Raw genomic sequence first — 21,868 nt, forward strand, 5'->3', positions numbered from 1 at the left:
AAAACCTGAGAAAAAATATTTTGTTCAAGAGATGGCGCTGCAGGTAGGTTCAACCAAGCGGTTCTGAGATTCTCGAGTCGGGGGGGATAAAACACGAAATTTGGTTACTTAATATAAATCAAATACTGGAAATATTAACATGAAATTTTTTGTATAACCATTTTCGGACGTCCTCTATCCATTTAAATGGTTTTTAACCAATTTTAGGGTGGTGACAGTAAAATGAAAAATATATGAAAATGAAAAATATATGAAAATGAAATCGCGTTGAAAGACGTAGGTTTTTAGGGAACCAATTGTATACCGGGTCAATTTCATTTTATTTAGGGTAAGGTGCTTACTCTTCGAACTTGAGAGGGATGTGAAGCAACGCTAAAAATCGTCTCAACATAATCATTATTCGTAATATTTTTTGTATAAATAAATACATTCTTAGCTTTGGAATGTATATAAGATAAAATATTTGGAACATTTTTGTTCCAACGAAAAATGTGCGGCTTTCAAATTCGACGTGGAAATATTTTTCTTCTAAAGCCTAAACTTGAAGGACGACTGTCCTGAATGACAATAAGGAGATAAAGGCGGCCTGCTGACTGGGGCTCTTTGCACGAACAATTTAGAATCGGCGCGGTGGCAGGCATAGATTTGCATAATTTCGGTGACGGGATATCTTGGTTTCTCTGACTTTGTCCCTCTGGCTGCAGCCGTTTAACATATCCGCACGCCACCGCGTATTTCGAAGATTTCCTTTATTTCACTCGCACGTGCTTAGAAGGAAAATATCACTAAAGGCGACAGATAACCCCAATTTTAACTTCACCGTGAAAGAAGAAAGTTACCTTCATAATAAGAATAGGAGTTTATTGCCCAGGAAATACTTATTGGACCCTGTGTCTTGTGCAATAATACAATTAAATTAAAAACAATAAATTCAAAAACTGAATGATTTTTTTCAAAGATATTCGCTTAACAATTAAGATAAACAATTAAATTTGAAAGTTTGCATTTCAATTTTAGATAAACAATCAAATTTCAGGAATTATATATAAATTTAAGAATAATTAAATTATAAATATTTAGATATTTACTTTGTCTGGGTAATTTTTTTAACTTCTATTTTCTTAGTTACGCTTAATTTTTGTATTTTAAAAATAAATAACAATATTTTGGGGTGCGCGAATAGTTTTCATGCGCGTGCTTAGGATATTTTAACCCTTTAACCATTTAAAGGTAAATGGTTAAAGAGAATATAACCTCAAGTCGTTTTTTACGTTTTTTATGCTTTTTTATGTAAGCAATTTTGGCGGGAAGTCACTAAAGGTGTAAAGTTTGATTTTACCCCTTTTGTTTGCTTTAAATATTACCTTTGTTGCATTTTCTTGTCTTCGAAAGCATTCAAAACTCATCCTTGCTCACTATTTTCTTTCTTAATTAATTAATTAAACAAGTTAAGCACTCGATAAGAGGGCGTTGCATATTAAACGGTCTGTGCACCATAAAGCTACCTCTACAATTCTTTAGAGGTCGGCGTTCGATTAACTTTTATCAATGGATAAAATAAGTTCGGCGATATTTAAATAACCAATATTTGAATAATAATTGTAAAATGTTTAAATAATCGAAAGTGGATAAGCCTATTATTTAAACAAAACAAACAGTTATTTAAATAAATACCATTTTAATTCAAATAAATGCTTGGTTGCGTAAAAAACATAATTAAATAAGTTAAAATTATATTCTTTTTACCAACTTTTGTTAAATAAATCGGAAATTTTGTGGATAATGAATAAACAATTCCGAGCACTATAATTCTTCACGTTCCCCTATATTCGTTTTCTAGCACTGTTTATTTTCTACCATAATTACTTTTGAACTAATTGGTCCCTAAATAGAGATAAAGACATTCTTAGTTTAACATAACGTTTCTTCTAATAAATTTTAATACTAAAAATAAATATAAATTAAAAGGAGTAGAAACTTAATCGAAAAATCGTCCTCTAACACGCGCTACGACTTATTTTAACGTAACTAGCGCCAATAATCCCTAGTTCCTCCTTGTCTTGATTATCTGTATTAGACGCGGTCCGTCTTCGATGACTCGAAAGTTTTCGGTTTCTCAGATGCGTTGTTAGCTTTCTCCGTTTTCGAAAATTCTTATAAAGTTAGACGACTTGAAATGGAAAATCACGTATCTCAAAAACCAAAATTTAAGTAAAAAATAATTGAAGATTTGAAAAATAGTATCATGCAATGTTTTTTAAAATGGGAAAAAGTTAATGTTTACCCTCTGGTTTGTTTATTTTTATTTTTATTTTAGACCATGAAATGAAGTTAATATATATATATTGCATTATAATTAAGTTGTCCAGCGAATTGAAGACTGGTTTTCAATATGGCGTTGACGCAAAAATATGGGATTAGGCCTAATGCTTGGTTCCCATTAGGGTGCGCGTCATATTGTTTGCGCGCTTGAGAACGATTGTAGGTCCCAAAGTTGAATGACGTGCTAGGAGAAACAAAGGCTTACGGTGATTTTTTTGCGTCGAAGCTCTATTGAAAACCAGCTTTCATTCCAAATAATCAAAATTGCCATTTTCCACGTAGTTACATATGAAGTCAATGTATTTTCAAAACTGCTTATGCTAAAATGATTTCAAAGGCAGCATTTTAAAGTTAAATACTTACCACCTATAATATTGAAGGTTTAATAAGGGGGTGTAAATTTAGATTTTGCCTCTTTTTCCCATTTATCTTATCATAATTTAACGCAGAAATAGCTCATTTTAAATCTAAAGCTTAAAGAATAACAAGTGTTAGTTTTTTGGGTGTTCTAAAATGTCAATGTTTGGGCACTATTTTACTTAATTGGAAAAACTTTGACTGTTCAAAGCTTCCACGAATTGAAGATTCTAGTTAAGATAAAAATCTTTTTACTGCATCGGTTTTGTTTCCCATACCTAATAAAAATTTACTGGCTCCAAAAGCTAAATAGCTAAAGCAGTAGCTTAAGTGTTCCCACGAAACTATTCCTTTGAATTCTATAGATAATTAAATACAAATACGCTAAACTTTAAGAAATGTGGTAATTATAATTATGTTTCAGACGTAATTTAATTTTTATTTTTCATTTAGCTCACTTAAGTATGGTGATTTAAATTTGAGGATTTTTTCAATTTTACCGCACCTCAGTCCTCCCGAGAAAGTTATTAAAAGTATTTATAGTTCCTTCTTAAGAATGCAAATTTAAATGATGTAATAACAAAGACATAAAATTAAATTTTCCACCCCTCCCCCAAATTTAAGCGTTTAACTTTAAAATTAAAAATTACGATGGCCCTAAGTAGTTTTAATAAAGGTGTGAATTTAGACCCCCGGGGATCAGAAGACAGTCATTTTAGAAGTGTTATTGAAACCTTGATTGGAAGACTTTTAGACCAAAGGGAATAAAAATACCAGTTTGAGTCCGTCGCACGCCCCTGACAAAGGAGTTGACATCCTCTAAAATACCCGCAAATGTGAATTCTTTCTTGATTTCGTTACTTTTGTTCCTATTTTAACAAGTAAGAATAAATTTAATTAACGGGTATCAGATGGACTGAAAGGAACCGGAAAGAATATCTACGTAAATGAAATCAAAGAGAAAGATCTATCGAGGCCGTTTGCCCAGGATTAATCAAGTTGGCCGTTCCTCCGTATTGAGCGATGGCTCGCCCTATTAGTCTCTTTCAGCCTCTCCATCATTCCGGCGGATCGAGGAAAGGACGCCAGCCTCTTCATCCCGATCCTCTCGCCTATAAACACCAATGAAATAAATCAATCGAATTTATCCGAATTCCCTTTTTCCGGTTCCTTCCTTTAGAGCCAATAAATCGGACTGGTTACTGGCTTTACAATGGGGGAAGATTTCAATTCCATCCTAAAGAATAGAGCTCCCAAGCTCCGTCTATTACCCGAAACACCGAACTTTTACCTGACAGTTTATCGTAGGATGGCCCGGTTTTATCCTAGCATTGGTTCGCCGCCTTTGTATAAAGTGTCTGGTTACCGCGTGTACCGTCAAAATGGGTGTCCCATCTTCACTTTGCACTAGCCATTCTACGATAGGGTGTAATTCGGCCACTTTGTTCCGTTAGAAGTGGGAAAGTAGAGCGTTTATAGCCCGTCGATGGAAACGTTCTCCGCTAGCCTAGTTTTTTACTCTTTTTTTTTCGTGAGTTTTTTTGCTTTACTTTTCCGCGCTAAGCCACGCCAACTTTAAAAGCCCCGTAAAGTGGCCCTCCCAGCGTGAAACTTTAACGGGGGGAGGGTGCTTGGGATGGACATCGTTTTATTTCGTTGTGTGTTTGGGATTAGAATGTGCTGGGCCGTTGTAAAACTTTTTATATTTCTACTTAAACGAATAAAACGCTCCTATTTGGCCCGATTCGAGAAAGTATTCTCAGTTTGTTTTTTTCGAAGCTTTTTCTTACTCTTTTCCAACTACGATTCAATTCTAAGTTTACGTAAGCGCCGTACTTAGTATTTCCTTAAATTGTTGAAGCTTTTATATTGATATTATATCGGTAAATGTTACTTTGATCATTAATATATCATTTAATTAATTTTATGACGCGAGTCCCTGGTAGTCTTCTCCTCCCAGTACACCGACGCTCTGCGCTTAGAACACTTCTACAGGCGTTTTTAGACCAAAATAGTCTTAATACATAAAAAAGGAGGGTAACAAAATTAAATTTTAGAATTCTGTTTTTGGGATCCATCCGCTGTCATCCTAAATGGCCCTAACCACATTACCGCCTTAGATTTTTTCGGTTACATTTTTATCGCTTCATATTTCATAGAAATTACCCAGGTTTTTTGCACGAAATAAGTAATCATTTCTCTCGTGGTTTTTTTTTGGACCAGTAAATCTTCGACTTTGAATGTAGTGTAAATGTCCATTCGTTTTTCCCCCACTTCGTCTAGGAAGAAGCCCTTTCCGCTGGTACGGGTGAAGACCAAGCCGGGAGGGGGAGGGGGGGGGGCAAAAGCTAGGGCAGACAAAAGCCTCTTTCTCATTAGTTTTTCCTCGCCTCTGGCTTTGGAAAGGATTTTCAAAAGTTTTTAGAAGCGGCCTTACCTGATATTCTAGCCGTAGCTTAGGAAGAAGGTTGAGTCTGCATTTCGAAGAATTTCGAAGTATGAGTACGTCGCGCGTAGCTTCTTAATGGAAACGGCAACGTATTTTCTATATGTATATGGGAGCCTTCCTAATTGAATTCTTCCTCAACTTAAGCTCTCCGCCAAAGCGCGAGCGCACGGGGGGAGGCCAAGAAGAATTGAGGGGAGGTTGGGAGGGATGGGTCCTCAAAAACAAGCGAAACTCCTCTTTCTCTCTTCTAATAATATACTCATTACAAGTTCTAGTCTCGAAATTTCTCTCTCTCTTTCGAGGTCTTTTTTTTGAGGGGTAAAAATAAAAATTGCTTACGTCCTTAAAGAAAACAGCCCTTTCTCCGGGCACCTCCATACTTTACTTTTACCTTTTTTTTACTTCCCGTTTTCGTTGGTTATTAAATAATAGTATGGCAACTTAAAAATAAGAGTAATTTGCTCTTTTAGTGATCTATGATAACAGTAGTGTATGTGATAAAATCATTGTAAAAGACGGTTCAGTGCACTGTCATACCATTTTATTCTAATTTTTCATGAAAAAATGTTTGCAAGAGCATATCCGAATATGTTTCTTTTCATTTTACTTGATACATATTTTATATCACAAATTTAATATCGTTGTTTAATTTGTTTACACTCGTAAACCCCGTCTTAAAAAAGGTATGATCTAGCTTCGGAAGTCTGGCGTACATGGCGCGGTCAATCAAATACAATATTATATTTTTTTCTAATACCGGTATCGGCCAATATTGGCTTCGTTTAAGCAGATATTGGCCGATACCGATATTAGAAAAATAGGCCCTAATAATAATATATATATAAAATAAAAAAATATTATTTTCGTATGGACCTATTTTCAATAATGATATCAGACAATAGACCTAACTGACAATGAGAGTACCATATTATCCTCCTTGGTTGTGGTGTATTTCGTCTTGGACGTATTTAAATATTAGCGAATAAGTAGATTAGTCCATTAAGAAAAGGGATAAAAAAGCTAAACGTATTTAGACCCAGGAGGCTCTGTGCTGAGCTGAGCTTTGATTGGGCAATTTTTGGTAATTTTCATACAATAATACTGATTATGATTTTGTTACTTATGATATACTATATTATGATAATTTATTAAATTAGATTTTAAAAAAATTTAAGATTAAGTTTAAGTGTCATTTAAAAAAACCTAGAATTATTGAACTTCTCGGTGGAAGTAAATGAAAAATAGGTTAAGTTAAAAGGAACCACCTATGGACTGCATTGTAAAGGATGATTAAATTGGCGAATAAGTAGATAAGTCCATAATGAAAAGGGATAATAAAGCTAAACCCTAAACAACTTAGAAGAAATTTAAAAACTTACTAATAGCTCATACCGATAGGTCTTCGAGCAAACAAAAACGCGAAACTCGGACCAAATAGATCTTCGAGTGAATAATTAAATTAAATTATTTATTATTATTTTTATTGTTATTATTTATTATCCCTTTTCATTATGGACTTATCTACTTATTCGCCAATTTTAAAAATAGGTTAAAATGCGCTTCTAGTTACGCAGTGGTGATACTAATCACTGCAGCCTTTGTACTTTTTTCAACAACCTGAGATATGATACAGACGGTATCCACCCTCCAAATATGTTTTATCACAAGTATATAATACGTATCTTAGAGATAAGTATAACTGTATTAATCTTCCTGTAATTGAAAACGTCTTTCGAATTGACGTGTTTCTATTTTTATATCCTAGATGGATACTATAACTCTCGTAGAAGATATCTGATATATTTCTGGTTTGACGTATTTTTCTCTAAGCATGCCCGCTTATAATCTAATCATCCGCAAGTGTCGGCCACCTTGGTCACGTCTGGAGAGAAATGACTAAAAAGCGGAGAGTGACTTGATATACCGTATAGCTAGGTGTCGCGGCGTATAAGAATATTGTAATTTAAGCGCTGCTTGTGACAGCTATTAGTCCTTCCCGCTGCTGGCCTCATATTAAAAGTACGCTCGGAGCGGAATATAGTCCCAGCTGCCGCTGACGAATATTGTCCCCTTCTCGGCACAGTGAACTTTTCCCAACAGCATCCCGAGCCCAAGAATAATAATCATCATTTGAAATATCTCTACAAATGCGGCAATTATTTTTCGCTAGATTAATCACTTTGAAGCTCGTAGCGGCGTTAAAGTTTTTGTCACCTCTCAAGCGCGAATATTATCCCCGAGGGGAGGAGTTCAAAGTGGAACCCAAAATTGCGGAACTTTAATTAGAATATTGCGCTCGATCAATCACTATTATACAATATACTGATTTTTAAACGAGCTACACTCTTAAAAAAAGGGTGTATTTTCAAACCTGTAAGCGTTTTTTCTTGTCCCATATTTAACACCTTAACAGGTTTATAAAGGATGTTATTCTACACCTTAAAAAGCAGTTTTCCTGCTAGGGTGTTTATTTACACTGTTTGGGGTGCTTATGTCCTCCGTTTTGGTTCCTTTGTTAACAGTTTGTGGTAAAAAACTATTCTCTTCAGGGTTATTATCTACTCCCTCTTTGGTACAAGACCACTCCTTTTAGGGTTCCAAACGACTCCCTTCAGGGTGTTACACTACCCCCTTCAGGGTTCTACAATACTCCCTTAAGGGTTCTATAATACTCCCTTTAAAGTTTTTAACTACTCCCTTTAAAGTTTTTAACTACTCCCTTTAAGGTTCTAGACTACTGCAGTAAGGGTGCTACAATACTCCCTTTAAAGTGTTAAAATACTCCTTTTAGGGTACTAAACTACTGCCTTAAGGGAGCTACACCCTTACGAGGTGTTAAATCACTCAATTTACGGGGTAATATAACACCCTTTATACACCTTTTCAAGTTGTTAATTTGGGACAATAAAAATCCCTTTAGGGCGTTTAAATTAACATTAAAGAGTGTTTTTTTTACAGATATTACACCTTTAATATACCATTAAAACACCCTTTTTTAACAGTGTAGAAATAGTGTGGGGTCAATAACCAATTTTATTTCCAAATTAGCAAGGTCGCGTTTACAAAGTCTTCTAACCCAGCCGAAATGTAGCATTTTTTTTTAAATAACTGTAATAAAACATACCTTTAGAATCCGGGTCCTTTGAAAGGGCAGGCCCTAGGCAAATTCCTCAATTGTATAGTTAGTAACGTGGCTTTGCGATTACCAGCGATAATTTTAAAAGTCGCTAGATGACTCGGGCCTAAGGTGGTGCCTTGGGTATTAGCCTAGCTGATTATTATTATTTATTATTACAGGTCATAATTCAAGTTTTGTTCTGAAAAATTAAGATGTTTCAGTTAAGTCGATAAAACTCAACAAAGTTGTCGACGTTCAAAATTTTCTGAATTACATAAATTGTAAAAATTTGTTTTTATTCACAATGTTAAAATTAAAGATCGGTTCTTGTATCCGAATTTGGTACCAATATGAAACTTACATTAAAGGAAAATTCTCATAAAAACCCTCTAATATTTCCAATTTAAAAGATGCCCATTTTGAAGGTCGAAATCATTATTTTCAAGGTCGAAATAGCAAATATATTTTAAATTTTTAATTTTTAGTATATTTTCGATACAGACGTTTTGAAGATCTAGATCACCATTTTCAAGGTTAAAATTGTCATTTGTGATCGGCTCGAGTGATGATAGAGCAACCACACCCTCACATACCGTTTTGTCTAAATGTAGATTATAAACGTTTCCTACAAATACTTATCCTATTGGAGAAACACATATATTAAAGATAATGTGTCTGTATCAATATCGATCCATCTCGCGAATACGATTAGAAGGCGCCTTTGACCATAAATATTCGACACACATTGCGATTGAATAATAAATAATTTCCCCCCATTGCTGTTGTCTAGTCGAAAAGCGCCACTAAACCATAAATAATTGTTCAATAGGCGAAACTATAAAGTCTAGGGGGCTGAAAAGATGGTAGTCACGTGACTTGGTCGAGAACCGCAGCGCTATCTATCCTAAGAAATACGAACTATTTTTCATTTTATTTTGCTAATGGCGGTTTTAAATTTGATCGATTCATCTAATTTATCTAATTATTATTATTATTTAAAACATCTTCTAATAGAAAGGTGTCAGTTAATTAGCTGTCTGCAGGATTTGGAAGGAATATTTTTTTTATCTACCGTCGCACGGCCAACTATGCAAACGAGTTACCGAATCGAAGTTGGCTGTGAAATGGTAGTCACGTGATATTGTTTTCCCATTTTAATAATTTGGTTAAGACCAAATTTACTTTATAGTATCGCCTAATGCTTTGTTTAGGAACGAATCCAACAGTAATCGCCTTCGTTGGCTGTGGCTGTGGGTGTTGTTGTTGTTGTTGTTGTTTAAAAAAGAGCTCGCTATCTCGGAGAAGCTGGATCCATTCCTCGCTTTTGGCCATCCATCAGACTTCAGCGAGTCACTCCGTCGTTACAGCCGGTTATATCGATATTGTATTTGTCGGGCTCGTCATCTGTCCCTGACTCCCAGGCGACGACACACCCCACCAACGGAAAAGATGTCGACGGGGGGATGCCACAAATTGACCCCATTTCTTTTTCTTCTTTCCGATCTCCTTTCTTTTTCATCGGTTCAATTTACAGAATTTTTTCTTCAAATTGTCTCGTTCATTTAAGACGCGTTACTCCCCTGTAAAGCACGCTGTCTCTCTTAAGCCTTTTTTTGGGATTAAGACTCTTTCTAAATTGGATGAAGAGAAGTGACTTTACACCGAGACGTGTTTTTCTGTCGCTTAAACATTTCAACTAGTTGAGTACTTTATTTGGCTAATTAATTCTATCCCATTTACGATTTCGTTCACAATTTTTTAGGTAGACTTCAGATTAAACCATTTACGTGCTCTAGACGTCATTAGTGTTTTTAAGTCGCGTATTTTTCTCGATAGAGGCGCTTACCTGTTTAGGATTTTATTTCTAGTGGAGTTCAAACTTTGCAGCCCCTTGAGACCGAAAAGTAACTTACGGGGGACTTATGAGCCCGCAAAAGCAAAAATTCCTAAATACTGCCTCGATGACGTCAAATCTACGTCACTCAATAAATAGCTATCGATAATTATTTTATTTATTTCGACGATCTGACACACTTATGGAATGCACTTATAGCACCAAATCATCGGCAAGATTCCATTAATGGGCTCTCAGAGAAGGATCAGTAGCGGATTAACTACAACCGAGCTTTAGTTAGGGCTCCCTGGTACCCCCTCCCCCCCATCTCGACTATACGCCAGCCCCCCGGTATAATCCTACTTAGCCTAATGGTTACTACGCCTCTGTATCGGATATTGTTAAACGATAATTACTTAGCCAGGCGAGCCTCGAGGTAAATGTTTGTAGCAATGAGAATCTTGTCCCTGTACTAAAAAAGATACTTTAGATTCCTACTTCCTTATATTAAATAGTTAAAATAGTTAAAATAGTTAAAATAGTTAAAATAGTTAAATAGTTAAATATTTAAATAGTTCAATTAGAAGTGTTTGAATAAATATGATACATTCACGACGTAACTGAATTTGAAGTTGAACGTTCCAAACGCCCATTAAATAATTGGCCCATTTAGAACAGATAAGTGGAAACTTTAATTAATACGTGTTTATTTACGCAGTTTATTAACTGTAATAAAAATATGTTTAGACTAGAACAAAACATTGAAACGTGAAAGTGGAAGCAGCCGGCGCCCGACAGAGAAATGACATTATTCGCGACAAAGTCGATAAGGTCTCTCGAACCGTCGTCATTAAAATTCGTTCTCTTTTTTTTAGCTGATGTACGGAGATTTAATGACGTCATTATGTAAATCCCGTGTTTCCTTCCCCCCTCAAGTTAACCCCTCAAGTTCCCCCCTCTGTCTTTAGTCCGGAAAATGAAAATGATCTGGCGCGCGGAGAATACTGTAGCTAGCTTTGACATGACGCGCGAGAATGGAAACGGTAATGGATGAGTTATCAGCTACTAAACAATGTTTTCGATACCCACCTCTTTTGATATTGTCTTTTGGCGCGCTATGGTATAAAATTAGAATACGACTGATGGCACAGTGCCACAACTAAATATAGAGACGCCTCTCTTCGCCTTGTCCGAATTTAAATATCACGCCGAAAACTACCGACCTTTGATCAAATCCTTCTTCAACGCGTACTTTTAAATATGATTAAAATTCGTTGTTTAAACCACGTACTCCGTCAATTTGGAAATATTAAACTTAAACTCGTACCTAATAACAATAATAACCAGCTAGGCTAATACCCAAGGCACCACCTTAGACCTAAGTCATCAAGCGACTTTTAAGGTCATTAATTTAGGTGGCCGGGAATAATAATAATCAGCTAGGCTAATACCCAAGGCACCACCTTAGGCCTAAGTCGTCGAGCGACGTTTAAGGCCATTAGTTCAAGTGGCCGGGTTACAATGCGTAGGAGGGTGGTGGCGAGCCAACAGCTCCCTACACTAACCTCAACAAGTTTTTATGGCAGGGGAAACCGAAGAATTGGAGGAAAACCCCCTTTAAACAGTGGGGGGATAACTTAAAAACTCAACGCGGAAGGAGTTGTTCCGAGTTTTCACCCAGTGCCACAAGCTGGGATCGCACCCGGCTCCTCTTCCCGCGAGGCGAAAGTGCTAACCACTCCGCCACCCCACTCCTAATTGCTTTATTTGGTCACGAGTGAAATGTCACCTAGATATATGGCGTGGTCCTACGAAACTCTACCTACAGCGTCTGTATCTTTCAGCGGTGTTCATAGTTCATTTGCATACGGGACACTGGGCAAAAAAGTGACCTTTAGTAGTTTCTCCTTCTGAATTCGCGCGGAGATAACGCGAGGTCCCAATTTTATGGACGTCGCTCTTTTAATTAGGAAACTCGGGTTTCTTATCTGTGCCGGCCTTTTTAATTAACGCTTAACCTAAATTGCTACCTCTCTTTTTACTTCACGTCTAATTAGCGAATTTTGAGCTAGTGGCTTCAAATTCTTTGCCTAGACGCGAAATAGTCTAAATACTTCGTTTTACGTCGAAAGTCTCCGCGACGGAATCCGCCGGGAAATGGAATCCGCTTATTTCTGACGAGATTTTCGTGTACTTTTGCGGAAGCTACGAGAATGTAGCTCGAAAATATAGCCACTTTCATATGGACCGTTAAATCCGCTTTCGCGCGATAAAAGTTGGCCCGTGATGTATTTTTGGGTCGTTCCTATACATGCAAACCATTTTTGATGAGCCTCTTTAATGTTTTGTAAATAGCGTGGCGTATATACAATTTTTACCGTTCGGTTCTTCCCCACTAGGAGCAACAAACACGAGGAGAACGCAGCTAGCCTTTAAACACGCTAACGCAGGGTTGCGTACAAATTTCATTGGACGAACCTTTAAGACTAGTTCCCACTTGGCAAATTTTCGCGCAACGAAAAAAGACGCGTTTTTTCGGTCGCTGGGGAAGCGGTTCTCACTTTAGCGCAAAAATTTAAAAACGCTGAAAACAACTCGTGCGGGTTTTTAGTAAGGTTTTAGGCCTAACATAAAACATCAGTCCAAAATGAACCCTATGGATGTTCCTGTTGATAATTTCAATAAAATTAATTTAATTGTACTTAATGTCTTATTGGTTTATGCAATATACAATAAGTATATGTCCCCAAAAGATAGACGTTTTTGGGTTAGGGAAATATTTTAAATTACCTTTACTTCAGTATCTTGGTCAAGTTGGCTGAGCTGCTTTTCTAAAGACCTAGGCTTAATAAGTGACGGACGGGAGCGGAAGAGATCGAGGGAACGCGTTTTCTGATTGGCTGAAGCTTTTTATCGCCAAGGTGTGGGCGTCAAAAAATAGAACTTTCGCGATTTTAGCGGCTAAATTGAAAAAAATCACAAATTTTATTCGCGAGCGTCAATTTTCAAGTGGGAACTAGGCTTTACGCTGAACGTTTTACGGGCGGGGGGGAAGACAATTTCCGAATTCCGCCCCTTCCGACGGCAGCAGGCGCTAAAGCGTCTAACCAATGAAAATTGTGCGTAAGAAAATGCACGACTTCTGACGCGTTGCGTTCTCCTTGTGTGGGGTGTTGCGTTTGCTGATCCTAGATTTAAACGTCTTCCACCTTCCCATTTGCGCAGTCAGTTAAGTTAGGAAAAACCACGGTTTGAAAAATAAAGGATGATGGGTCAAATTCTTTGTCAATTTCCGAAACGACCGACCTCGCGCATCAACTCTGTTTTTACTTATCTCTCTTGACTTTCCATCTCCGCGACCATCACGGCCGGGGGTCAAATGGGGCAGCCTGCAAGCGAAAGGGGCGGGGGGGAAGTCACGCTAAAAACTTGCTCCGAAAAAATGTGTTCGGTGGAAGTGGAGGTAACGGGACTGGCGTATATGCGCCGTTGGGTCTTTAGGAAGACGCGATGGCAGAGAGACCGCTTCCTTTTTGGATCCTTTCCAAATTAGGAAGAGCGACTCGGAACTCTGAGCCTTACCTAAAAGTGGTCGCCAACAGACTTTACCCTCCGTTTAGGCTGCCAAGTCGCAGTCGGGTATTAGGCGGTCGCAGTTTGGGCGCAGCGTCTGCTATAGGTCATTACGGTGGAACTCCCTTTGCCTTCGTCGATAAATTCCAGCTATAGGCGTTCTATCAGCGTCCCCTTATCTCTCTCTCTCTCTCTCTCGCTCAATTTTAAGGAGTACTCTGATTTGCTCGTCCGCCACGGGATGTTACGGGACTTAAGAACCCTAGGCCGTCCAAGGTTACCTAATAAGCCTTCTCGGTTTGCCCGCTGAAAGACCACTAATTGAAATTAGATACTGAGCTTAGTAGATCTTCTTCTCGTTTGGTTTTCGCGACGAACGCGAGATCGCTTCTACGATACCGCGACTTGGCCAGATTTTTCTTACTCCGGTTCTCATTTATTGAATTGGGTATTATTGATTTCAGCTAAATAGTTCCCGACATGATACGCTTGTATACCCAATAATTCTTTCACTGATAGCGTGGTTATTGGCTTTTTACCCCGGAGTTGGTTCTAAGTTTAGTATTCCAGATGCGATCAATCTTTGTATAATGGTGTATTTTTCCAGATTTTACTATTCCTATGGTTGTGGAATAAATATGTTGTCGGTGGTAAAATTAGTTGTTAAATCGAGGGGTCGAACATTCACCAAAAATGTGTAATGGCTTTTGAAATCCAGGATATCACGCTGGATTTCCAGATTTCTCGTCGGATTGTCGATTTTTCGATTTCTCGATTTATCGCTGTATTTCATGATTTCACGTCGGATTTCGGGATCTATTTCCGGATTTCGAGTTTTTATCGTCGGATTTCTGGATTTCTTTTCGGATTTCTGGACGTCTTGCTGGATTTCTGGATTTCTTGTCAGATTTCGAGATTTTGCGTTGGATTGCTCGATTTCGTGCCGGATTTCGAGATTTTGGAAAATCTCCGTATTTTTGCGAAATCCAGGCTGGATTTCGCGTTTCTTGTCGGATTTCTTGTAAAGTGTTCGGGATTTAAACATACGTAGGAACTAGAATCTATAATGGTTTATTTGGTTTCACTTTAATTTTCTTCAATTTTACCCTATGATATAACGATCGCTAATGAACGTAGCACCATTTTAGTTACTGTAAGCTAACCTACTCTATTGCTTGATGTTGCTAACTATTTTAGTTGTTTATAAATGACATCTAGCTGTTTTTTTCTTCATTTACGTGGTTTGAAAATTACTACATATTTTGGTAGAATCAGAAGTATGTAGTATATTCAATAAGTATCCGTCAATACTTTCCGCGTGTATAACTCCACTTCAGGATGTAAAATGTTAAAATTACACTCTGTACTTTACTTATTTATAAAGCAAATATTTCGTATGAAATACTTTTATAAAATCACTATAATAACGAATTTTTAACGCACTATTTTTTCTCCCGAAACGTAATTCGAAACATAATTGGGTGCTTTCGAAGGCGCAAGTTTCAAACGAATAAAATTAGAAGTATAGGAAGATGAATTAATTAGTTCTTGTAAAATTAAACGAGCCCTAGTCTGCTAAACAAATTAATTTAATTATTATTATTATGTTAGCCTGAATTTTTATCTCTCATTATCGATAATTTGAAAGAATACAACGGGAAGGAAGCCAACCTGTACTTCTTTATTTAATCACCAACGCGAGCCTGTAGTAATTACGATATTACGAAATATAAACACCCTCTCAGTTAGGCCGTTTCCAGTATAATTTTGTTCGCGGTCTTTACCATTTGTAAACGAGCTGATTTTCCGTTATTCAATAAAATACGGCTCTAACTCCCCGCGTATACCTTAGATAAGATTATGGACTATCTATTTTTATTTATTTCAAGTACCTCGTCTGTACGTGTTGGGAGAAAAACGGTATTGCCCTATCGATAAGTGGTGATTTTATCCCTCGCGTCTTCCAGAGTTGGCGCGGCTATTCTTACTTCGTGTTTTGTCGACGTTACATTTCCGTCATGATTTGGCGTTAATTTCCGAACAGCTATAAACGGCTGACTTTCAAATACACAAATGTCATAACTTCAATTAAAATCGCCTATATTTTAACGTTTCGATTAAACGGGTTGTCTTATTAATATTCGCAAATCCGACTTTTCGAATTGATACATCAGAGTTGATTAAATCAGGATGGATAAAAAACTAGATTTTTCCGCGGTTTTTTCCACCTATTGTTTTCCTGTTAAAAACCGTGTGGAAAATCGTACTTCCATGGTTTTTTCCACCTCTAGTGGCAAAATTCAATAAAAAATAAATAATAAAAGCAGTATATTCTTCTATTCTATTCAATCTTCTTCTGGCCTTTTTTCACCTCTCCTATTTGCAATGACCAAATTAGTCACTTAATAGATATATCAATGATTAATTTAGCATGAAAACAGTTTTTTCCACTTTTTTCCCACATGTCCCGGCAAAAACCTGTTTTTGCCAACTCTGGATTAAATTATTTATTAAATTGGTTATATTTTACCGTTCCTTCTTTAGTCTTAGGTTTGGTTTGAAAATGTTCTTTAAGAGTTATACGTGGTTATTGCTTTAATAGTTTTTTCTCGTCGCACTTCCTATCATTTTTTTGTCCTTAAATTGCCAGTTGTCTAATGAAACCGCGCAAGTAGGCGGATTTAGAGCGCGTTTTTTTTTAAACGTGTGGTTTTATATTTTTCAGTTTCTATAAATATCGGATAAAACGTGGGAAAACTAGATAAACACTTTTCAAACACCAGGTGTACTTGTTCAGTTTAAAATACGACTAATGTAATAGTTTTTCGAAATGAGTTCTTAGCCGACGCGTTTAAATTTTGGCTATTTTAAAAGGTATTACTTAATGGAATAAGTTGGAAACGCGGTTATATTTTATTTTATTCGAAGGGCAAAGTAGACGCGCGCGACTGTTATTGTAAAGATGCGTCAGCTGTAGAAACAAATGGTAAGCCTAGATTTAATTTGCACGCTTTCGCCATCCATTAGATAATTTAGACGGTTTAGAACACCGAATGTAATGGTAACGGTGTGTGCGATAATTATACGGTATGCGTCATATTTCAAGAACTTTTAAAACACGTGCTGTTAGAAAATTCACAGTTTTTATAATAATTGTAACCAGAAGTATATAAGATCATATAGAGATAAGTAGGCATCTAACAAGTACCTTTCTGCAAATCCGCGTTACGTCTGCTGAAAGGGCTTTAAACTTCGATTAATAATAATAATAATAATCAGCTAGGCTAATACCCAAGGCACCACCTTAGGCCTAAGTCATCGAGCGACTTTTAAAGCCTTTAATTCAGGTGGCCGGGTTACAATGCGTAGGAGGGTGGTGGCAATTCCTGCAAGCCACGCGAGCCAACAGCTCCCTACACTAACTATTACCGTTAACCTTAACAAGTTTTTATGGAAGGGGAAACCGAAGATACATAGACGAAACACTATACTTTAGTTCCTAAGGAAAGCTAGTAATTTATCTATTTATGTTGGTAGAATGACTGCCAGGTTACGTTGATATGTACCTTCAGAAACGGACAATTTGGTCTTCCAATTATATATTTTGTCAGTATGTTGCCGAAGTAAGCGTCAGTAGTTCAATAGTTCTTGGTCTTAAGCAAAAATTTAAGTGTCACAAAGAGCCAAGTTCGCTCGCGGAGTATTTGGGAACCTCATAATCAGACTTTTTTGATATGACTGTAACTCTATCCAGTCTATAGGTTAGGCAAGTCGGCATACTGGAATTCCCGCCCACAACTTTAGCACCATCTTCCGTGAGCTCCGGCACTACAAATTAAATTCGTAAGCCAACAGAGGAATAGAAATTGTAGCTTCTAGGAAACATTGAAACTAACAAGGAGAGTACCCGAGGTGTTTATTGCCGATTTTGTTCAAAGTCGGTCGTAATGTAGAACTATATGAGGTATGAAATTTCCCAAAAGGAGACGTTGCACTATCCATTCGATTTGCCATGGCAAACGAAAATGTTTTTGGCCACTTAACACAAAAAAATCTCCATTTAAAAAAGCATGGGATTTTTCTCGGTTTCACTACGAAAATTTTGAAAAAAATTTAAAATCGCGAAATGTTTAATTTAGACCACATTTAGGTAAATTTCATCAAGTTTGGGTAAATTGTAACATTTTTGGGGAAAAATTGTAACATTTTTGAGGGAAAATTGTAACAAATTTTGGGTAAAATAAGGTTGCCATGGCAAATTGAATGGGTAAGGCAACGTGTCCTTTTGGAAAATTTCATATCTCAAATAGGTCAGATGATATTCCTATTTCTTGGTCTATTTCTGTCGTAGGCTCGATATACGGTGTATTATAACATGAAAAAATAGTTAAAACTTGAAATAACATTTTCAAACTCATTTATATTTCTATACATTATACTGTGCCGATTTGAATAAAAGGTTGCCTATCGTTATGGATTGGATTCTGTTTCGGGCATATCTTTCAACCAAACGCCAATCGCGAAAGCCTGAAAGTATCGTTTCATAAATTCGTTAGAAAGTCAAATGAGAAGAGAAAATATTTGAAGCAAGACTCGGCTACGACTTGCTTCGAATTTCGCTCAATAGATGTCACCAAAAATAAAATCTAAACAAGTTAGTCAAGCCACATAGCTTTTAATTAGTTTCTATATATACCAATGCTAGGAGCGTATTTTTTTCAAGTGTTTTTTTTTCATTTGCTGGAAGAGCCGAGACTCGCTTTAAAACAACAAGAAAGTAAAAAAAAAGTTTACAAAAATGCCTCTAGGTGGCAGCACCTTCCGGGACTTAAAGTAAAGGCGAGGTGTCTGCGATCTATTGGCTTCTCGAAACCACGTGATTCCGAAAAGCCAATCGACGCCAGAAGCTCTCAATTTGCCACACCTTATAGGCTAGATTTTGATGCTAACTTAACTTGTTTTGATTAATACGCTAACGACGTCTAGTGCCAGCGAATGCCACTAGACAGTAGCCGCCAATTGCTTTAAGATAAACGTCGACTACTATATCAATTCTAACAATTTAGATCTCAAACGTTTTGAAGACGGTAAAGTTATCTACATAATTTATGATCCATATTTTCCCCACGTAATCGTTTAAGAAAATCAGGATGTATTGCGCCACACCATGTTTTTCTTCCGAAGGCATTTTGACTTACGAAGGAATATGTTTCAAGCTAGTAAATATTAAAGGGGAAGTGGCTACCGGTGGTTGCTATAAAAACAAGGGTAGTTCTTCATATTAGCTACTCGACGAAGGAGGGAATAAAAATGTTGTGTGTTTTCCGACCCACCCCGAAAGAGCTTCAATACTTAATTAAAAGGTAGACGTTGCCGGTTGAGATTTATCGTGCGCTCGAATATCTTACGAAGAGTGAAGGCTGGCAGGAGGGGTTATTTTCTTTTCATTTTCATAATTAATAAACGACCACTTTGAGCTATTAAACCTAATTCCACCCCCCCCCCCCCCCACCGCTCACCAGTGACTCTTGATTCCAATTAAACAACGGAATAATTATCGTCGTAATTACCGCTAAGGCGAGGCGCGACATTGGAATCCTTATTAATTAACGGAAAGTTAATCTCTACTTTACTACAGGCATCGGTTTCCCTTTAGATTCTTAAAAAGAATATATACGGTAATCTTATTAATGAGTTATTGTTTTAGGCGAAGCCGCCGATTATTTTAATTGCAACCGTTAAGTCCGTTGAGACCCTGAAAAGTCTTTTTGGTGGTGAATTAATTGAGTGCCAGAGGCTGCCTCGTAACCTGTCGCGAGATTGCCAAAATAATCGTGTAAATAACAGTGGCCAAATCTTGTTTTGAGCTAGAACGAATTTGGAGTGCGTTTCTAGTTTAGAGGTGAGTGGGTACTTCGACCAATCGATAGGTTAGTACGGCTTCTCGGTTTTCTCTTTATATCTCTGGACGTAGGCAACATTCCCAGAAACCGCTTGACGCGTAAGACCGGTTGATGGTGCCTCGTCTCTACGCCGTTTTCTAACCCCGAGTTCCTCTCCGGAGAGTTTGAAGCCGACTGCTGGTCGCCGGTCGGTCGACGTAAAAGGTTTCTCTTTGAAATGTCTCTGGCGAAGGCTCGTCCTTTTCGGCGAACTCTCATTTGCATTCCATCAGCGCGTCATTCCACGGACAGCGTCGATTCGGCCACTTCCTCCGGGGACTTGTTCACCTATTGTATTAGTAGGCCAACCTTAGAAGCTTCTTTTTCCGCGCGATGTCCTGTTATTCCCGCGGGGCCCTTCGTTTATTTTCTTTTTCTTCCTTTCGGGGCTTTCCGAGAGGGTTTAATTTCATCAGGGACGCGTAATTAACGTTAGGCCAGTACCCTTTTATTTAATTGGTAAGAATGTGGTTAATTTTTGACGTGGTATTTTTTTCTTTCGTACAGAGGCGTGGGGGTGACAGGCCCCGGACACATCGGGTCTTCGGCCTCGGAGGATATTGACTGAGAATTTATTCGTTGTCTATAAACGGATTGAAATTAGCGGTCTTTTCCGACGCGTCGTCCGTGAGTCATGGCCGCTAGGAGTCGTTCCGGCGACTTTCGCTGTTGCGGAATCTTGCTGCTGACGAGCGTGTTTGCGTCGGTATGTTGGACGACGACGTCCGCCGCGGCCGCCGGAAATGGCAACGGAAACAAGACGAAAGAGGGAGTTTGTTTGGACGGTTTGATCCTTCCCGCGTGGACGCCCTTGGAGAATCTCAGTACGGGGGACGTGGTGGCCAGGGGCATCATTTATTTCCTGGCGCTCGTGTACATGTTCGTCGGCGTCTCCATCATCGCCGACCGCTTCATGGCGGCCATCGAGGTCATCACTTCCAAAGAGAAGGAGGTCATCCTCAAGAAGCCCAACGGGGAGACGCAAATCATTAACGTCCGCATATGGAACGAGACGGTGTCCAATTTGACTCTGATGGCCTTGGGCTCGTCGGCGCCGGAGATTTTGCTCTCCATCATCGAGATTTACGGGCACGACTATCAGGCGGGGGATTTGGGACCAGGAACCATCGTCGGCAGCGCCGCCTTCAACATGTTCGTTATCATCGCCATTTGCGTCTGGTAAGGAAGAACGCCTTTTCCACTTTTAATAAAATCGTTTTCTAATCAGGCGCTTTTCGGCTCTTCGTCAGGGCGGTACCAACTACGGAGAACCGTAAGATCAAGCATTTGAGGGTCTTCTTCGTCACGATGACGTGGAGCGTCTTCGCCTACGTTTGGCTCTACATCATTATCGCCGTGCTGTCCCCCGGCGTGGTCGAGTTGTGGGAGGGACTGACCACTTTTATGTTTTTCCCCGCCACAGTACTGACCGCTTACATCGCTGATCGGCGCCTTCTCATTTACAAATACATTTCCAAAAATTACCGTATGAACAAGCGAGGCGTCATCGTGGGTGGCGAGGGCGAAGACATGGAACTCGGCGCCACGCACAAGGCCAATCACCTACCCGACGGTGGAGTGGTCGATTTCAAGGTACGCCTTGAGCCTCTTAATCCCTCTATATCCATCCGGGTAATTGGATCCGCCTCCTCTCACTCGTCCCGTATTCTCTAGTGATCCCTTTAGATTGATTGATAAATATACGTATTTCTCTGAGGTTTACAGACTCCGGGTAACGAAGGTAGCGACGAAATGCGCGAATTCGAGGAACACCGGCAGCAATACATTGACATATTGCGGGAACTTCGAAGGAAGCATCCGGAAGCTTCCATGGAAGAGCTCGAGGTCATGGCCAGGGACGAAATCATGACGAAAGGACCCAAAAGCCGAGCGTTCTACCGAGTGCAAGCTACCAGGAAGCTCATGGGTGGCGGAAACATTATGAAACGAAAGAATCTCGCCAGGTATTCTGATTATGACCTTTTTTAGTACGTTTTCTTGACCTACAGTATCACCATCGTCAATTTTCCGCGTGACAACTTTCTCTATAACGTATATTATAGCTCTATTTTCTCTAACGTATTCTATAACTCTATTTTCTCTAATGTACTCTACGTGTATAACTCTTTTTTGAAATGTTTGTGTCTAACTTTTCCTTCTTCGATAGCAGTCTAATTTGATCCACTTTCTTTCACGCTCCCTGGAAACCAAATCCATAAAGTAGCCCTACATTAAGCGAAAAAAGGTTTATCTTTTAGAAATTTCGTCTATTA

At 38.3% G+C, this 21,868-nt stretch overlaps 1 protein-coding gene across 1 annotated transcript in view; it reads left to right on the forward strand.

Annotated features, from left to right (window-relative positions):
- The window catches only part of LOC149935003 (sodium/calcium exchanger 3-like), a 157,912-nt gene that overhangs the window by 13,359 nt on the left and 122,685 nt on the right, over positions 1 to 21,868 (forward strand). The window contains exons 2-4 of the mRNA XM_090154720.1: positions 20,103 to 20,774; positions 20,846 to 21,188; positions 21,321 to 21,559. Coding sequence (XP_090010846.1) covers positions 20,230 to 20,774; positions 20,846 to 21,188; positions 21,321 to 21,559 — 1,127 coding nt within the window. The 5' untranslated portion in view covers positions 20,103 to 20,229. The remainder of the gene's footprint in view (positions 1 to 20,102; positions 20,775 to 20,845; positions 21,189 to 21,320; positions 21,560 to 21,868) is intronic.

Source organism: Leiobunum rupestre, chromosome 7 (genome assembly GCF_980474605.1).
Source record: "Leiobunum rupestre chromosome 7, qqLeiRupe1.1.hap1, whole genome shotgun sequence".
NCBI classification, from domain to species: Eukaryota; Metazoa; Arthropoda; class Arachnida; order Opiliones; family Sclerosomatidae; genus Leiobunum; species Leiobunum rupestre.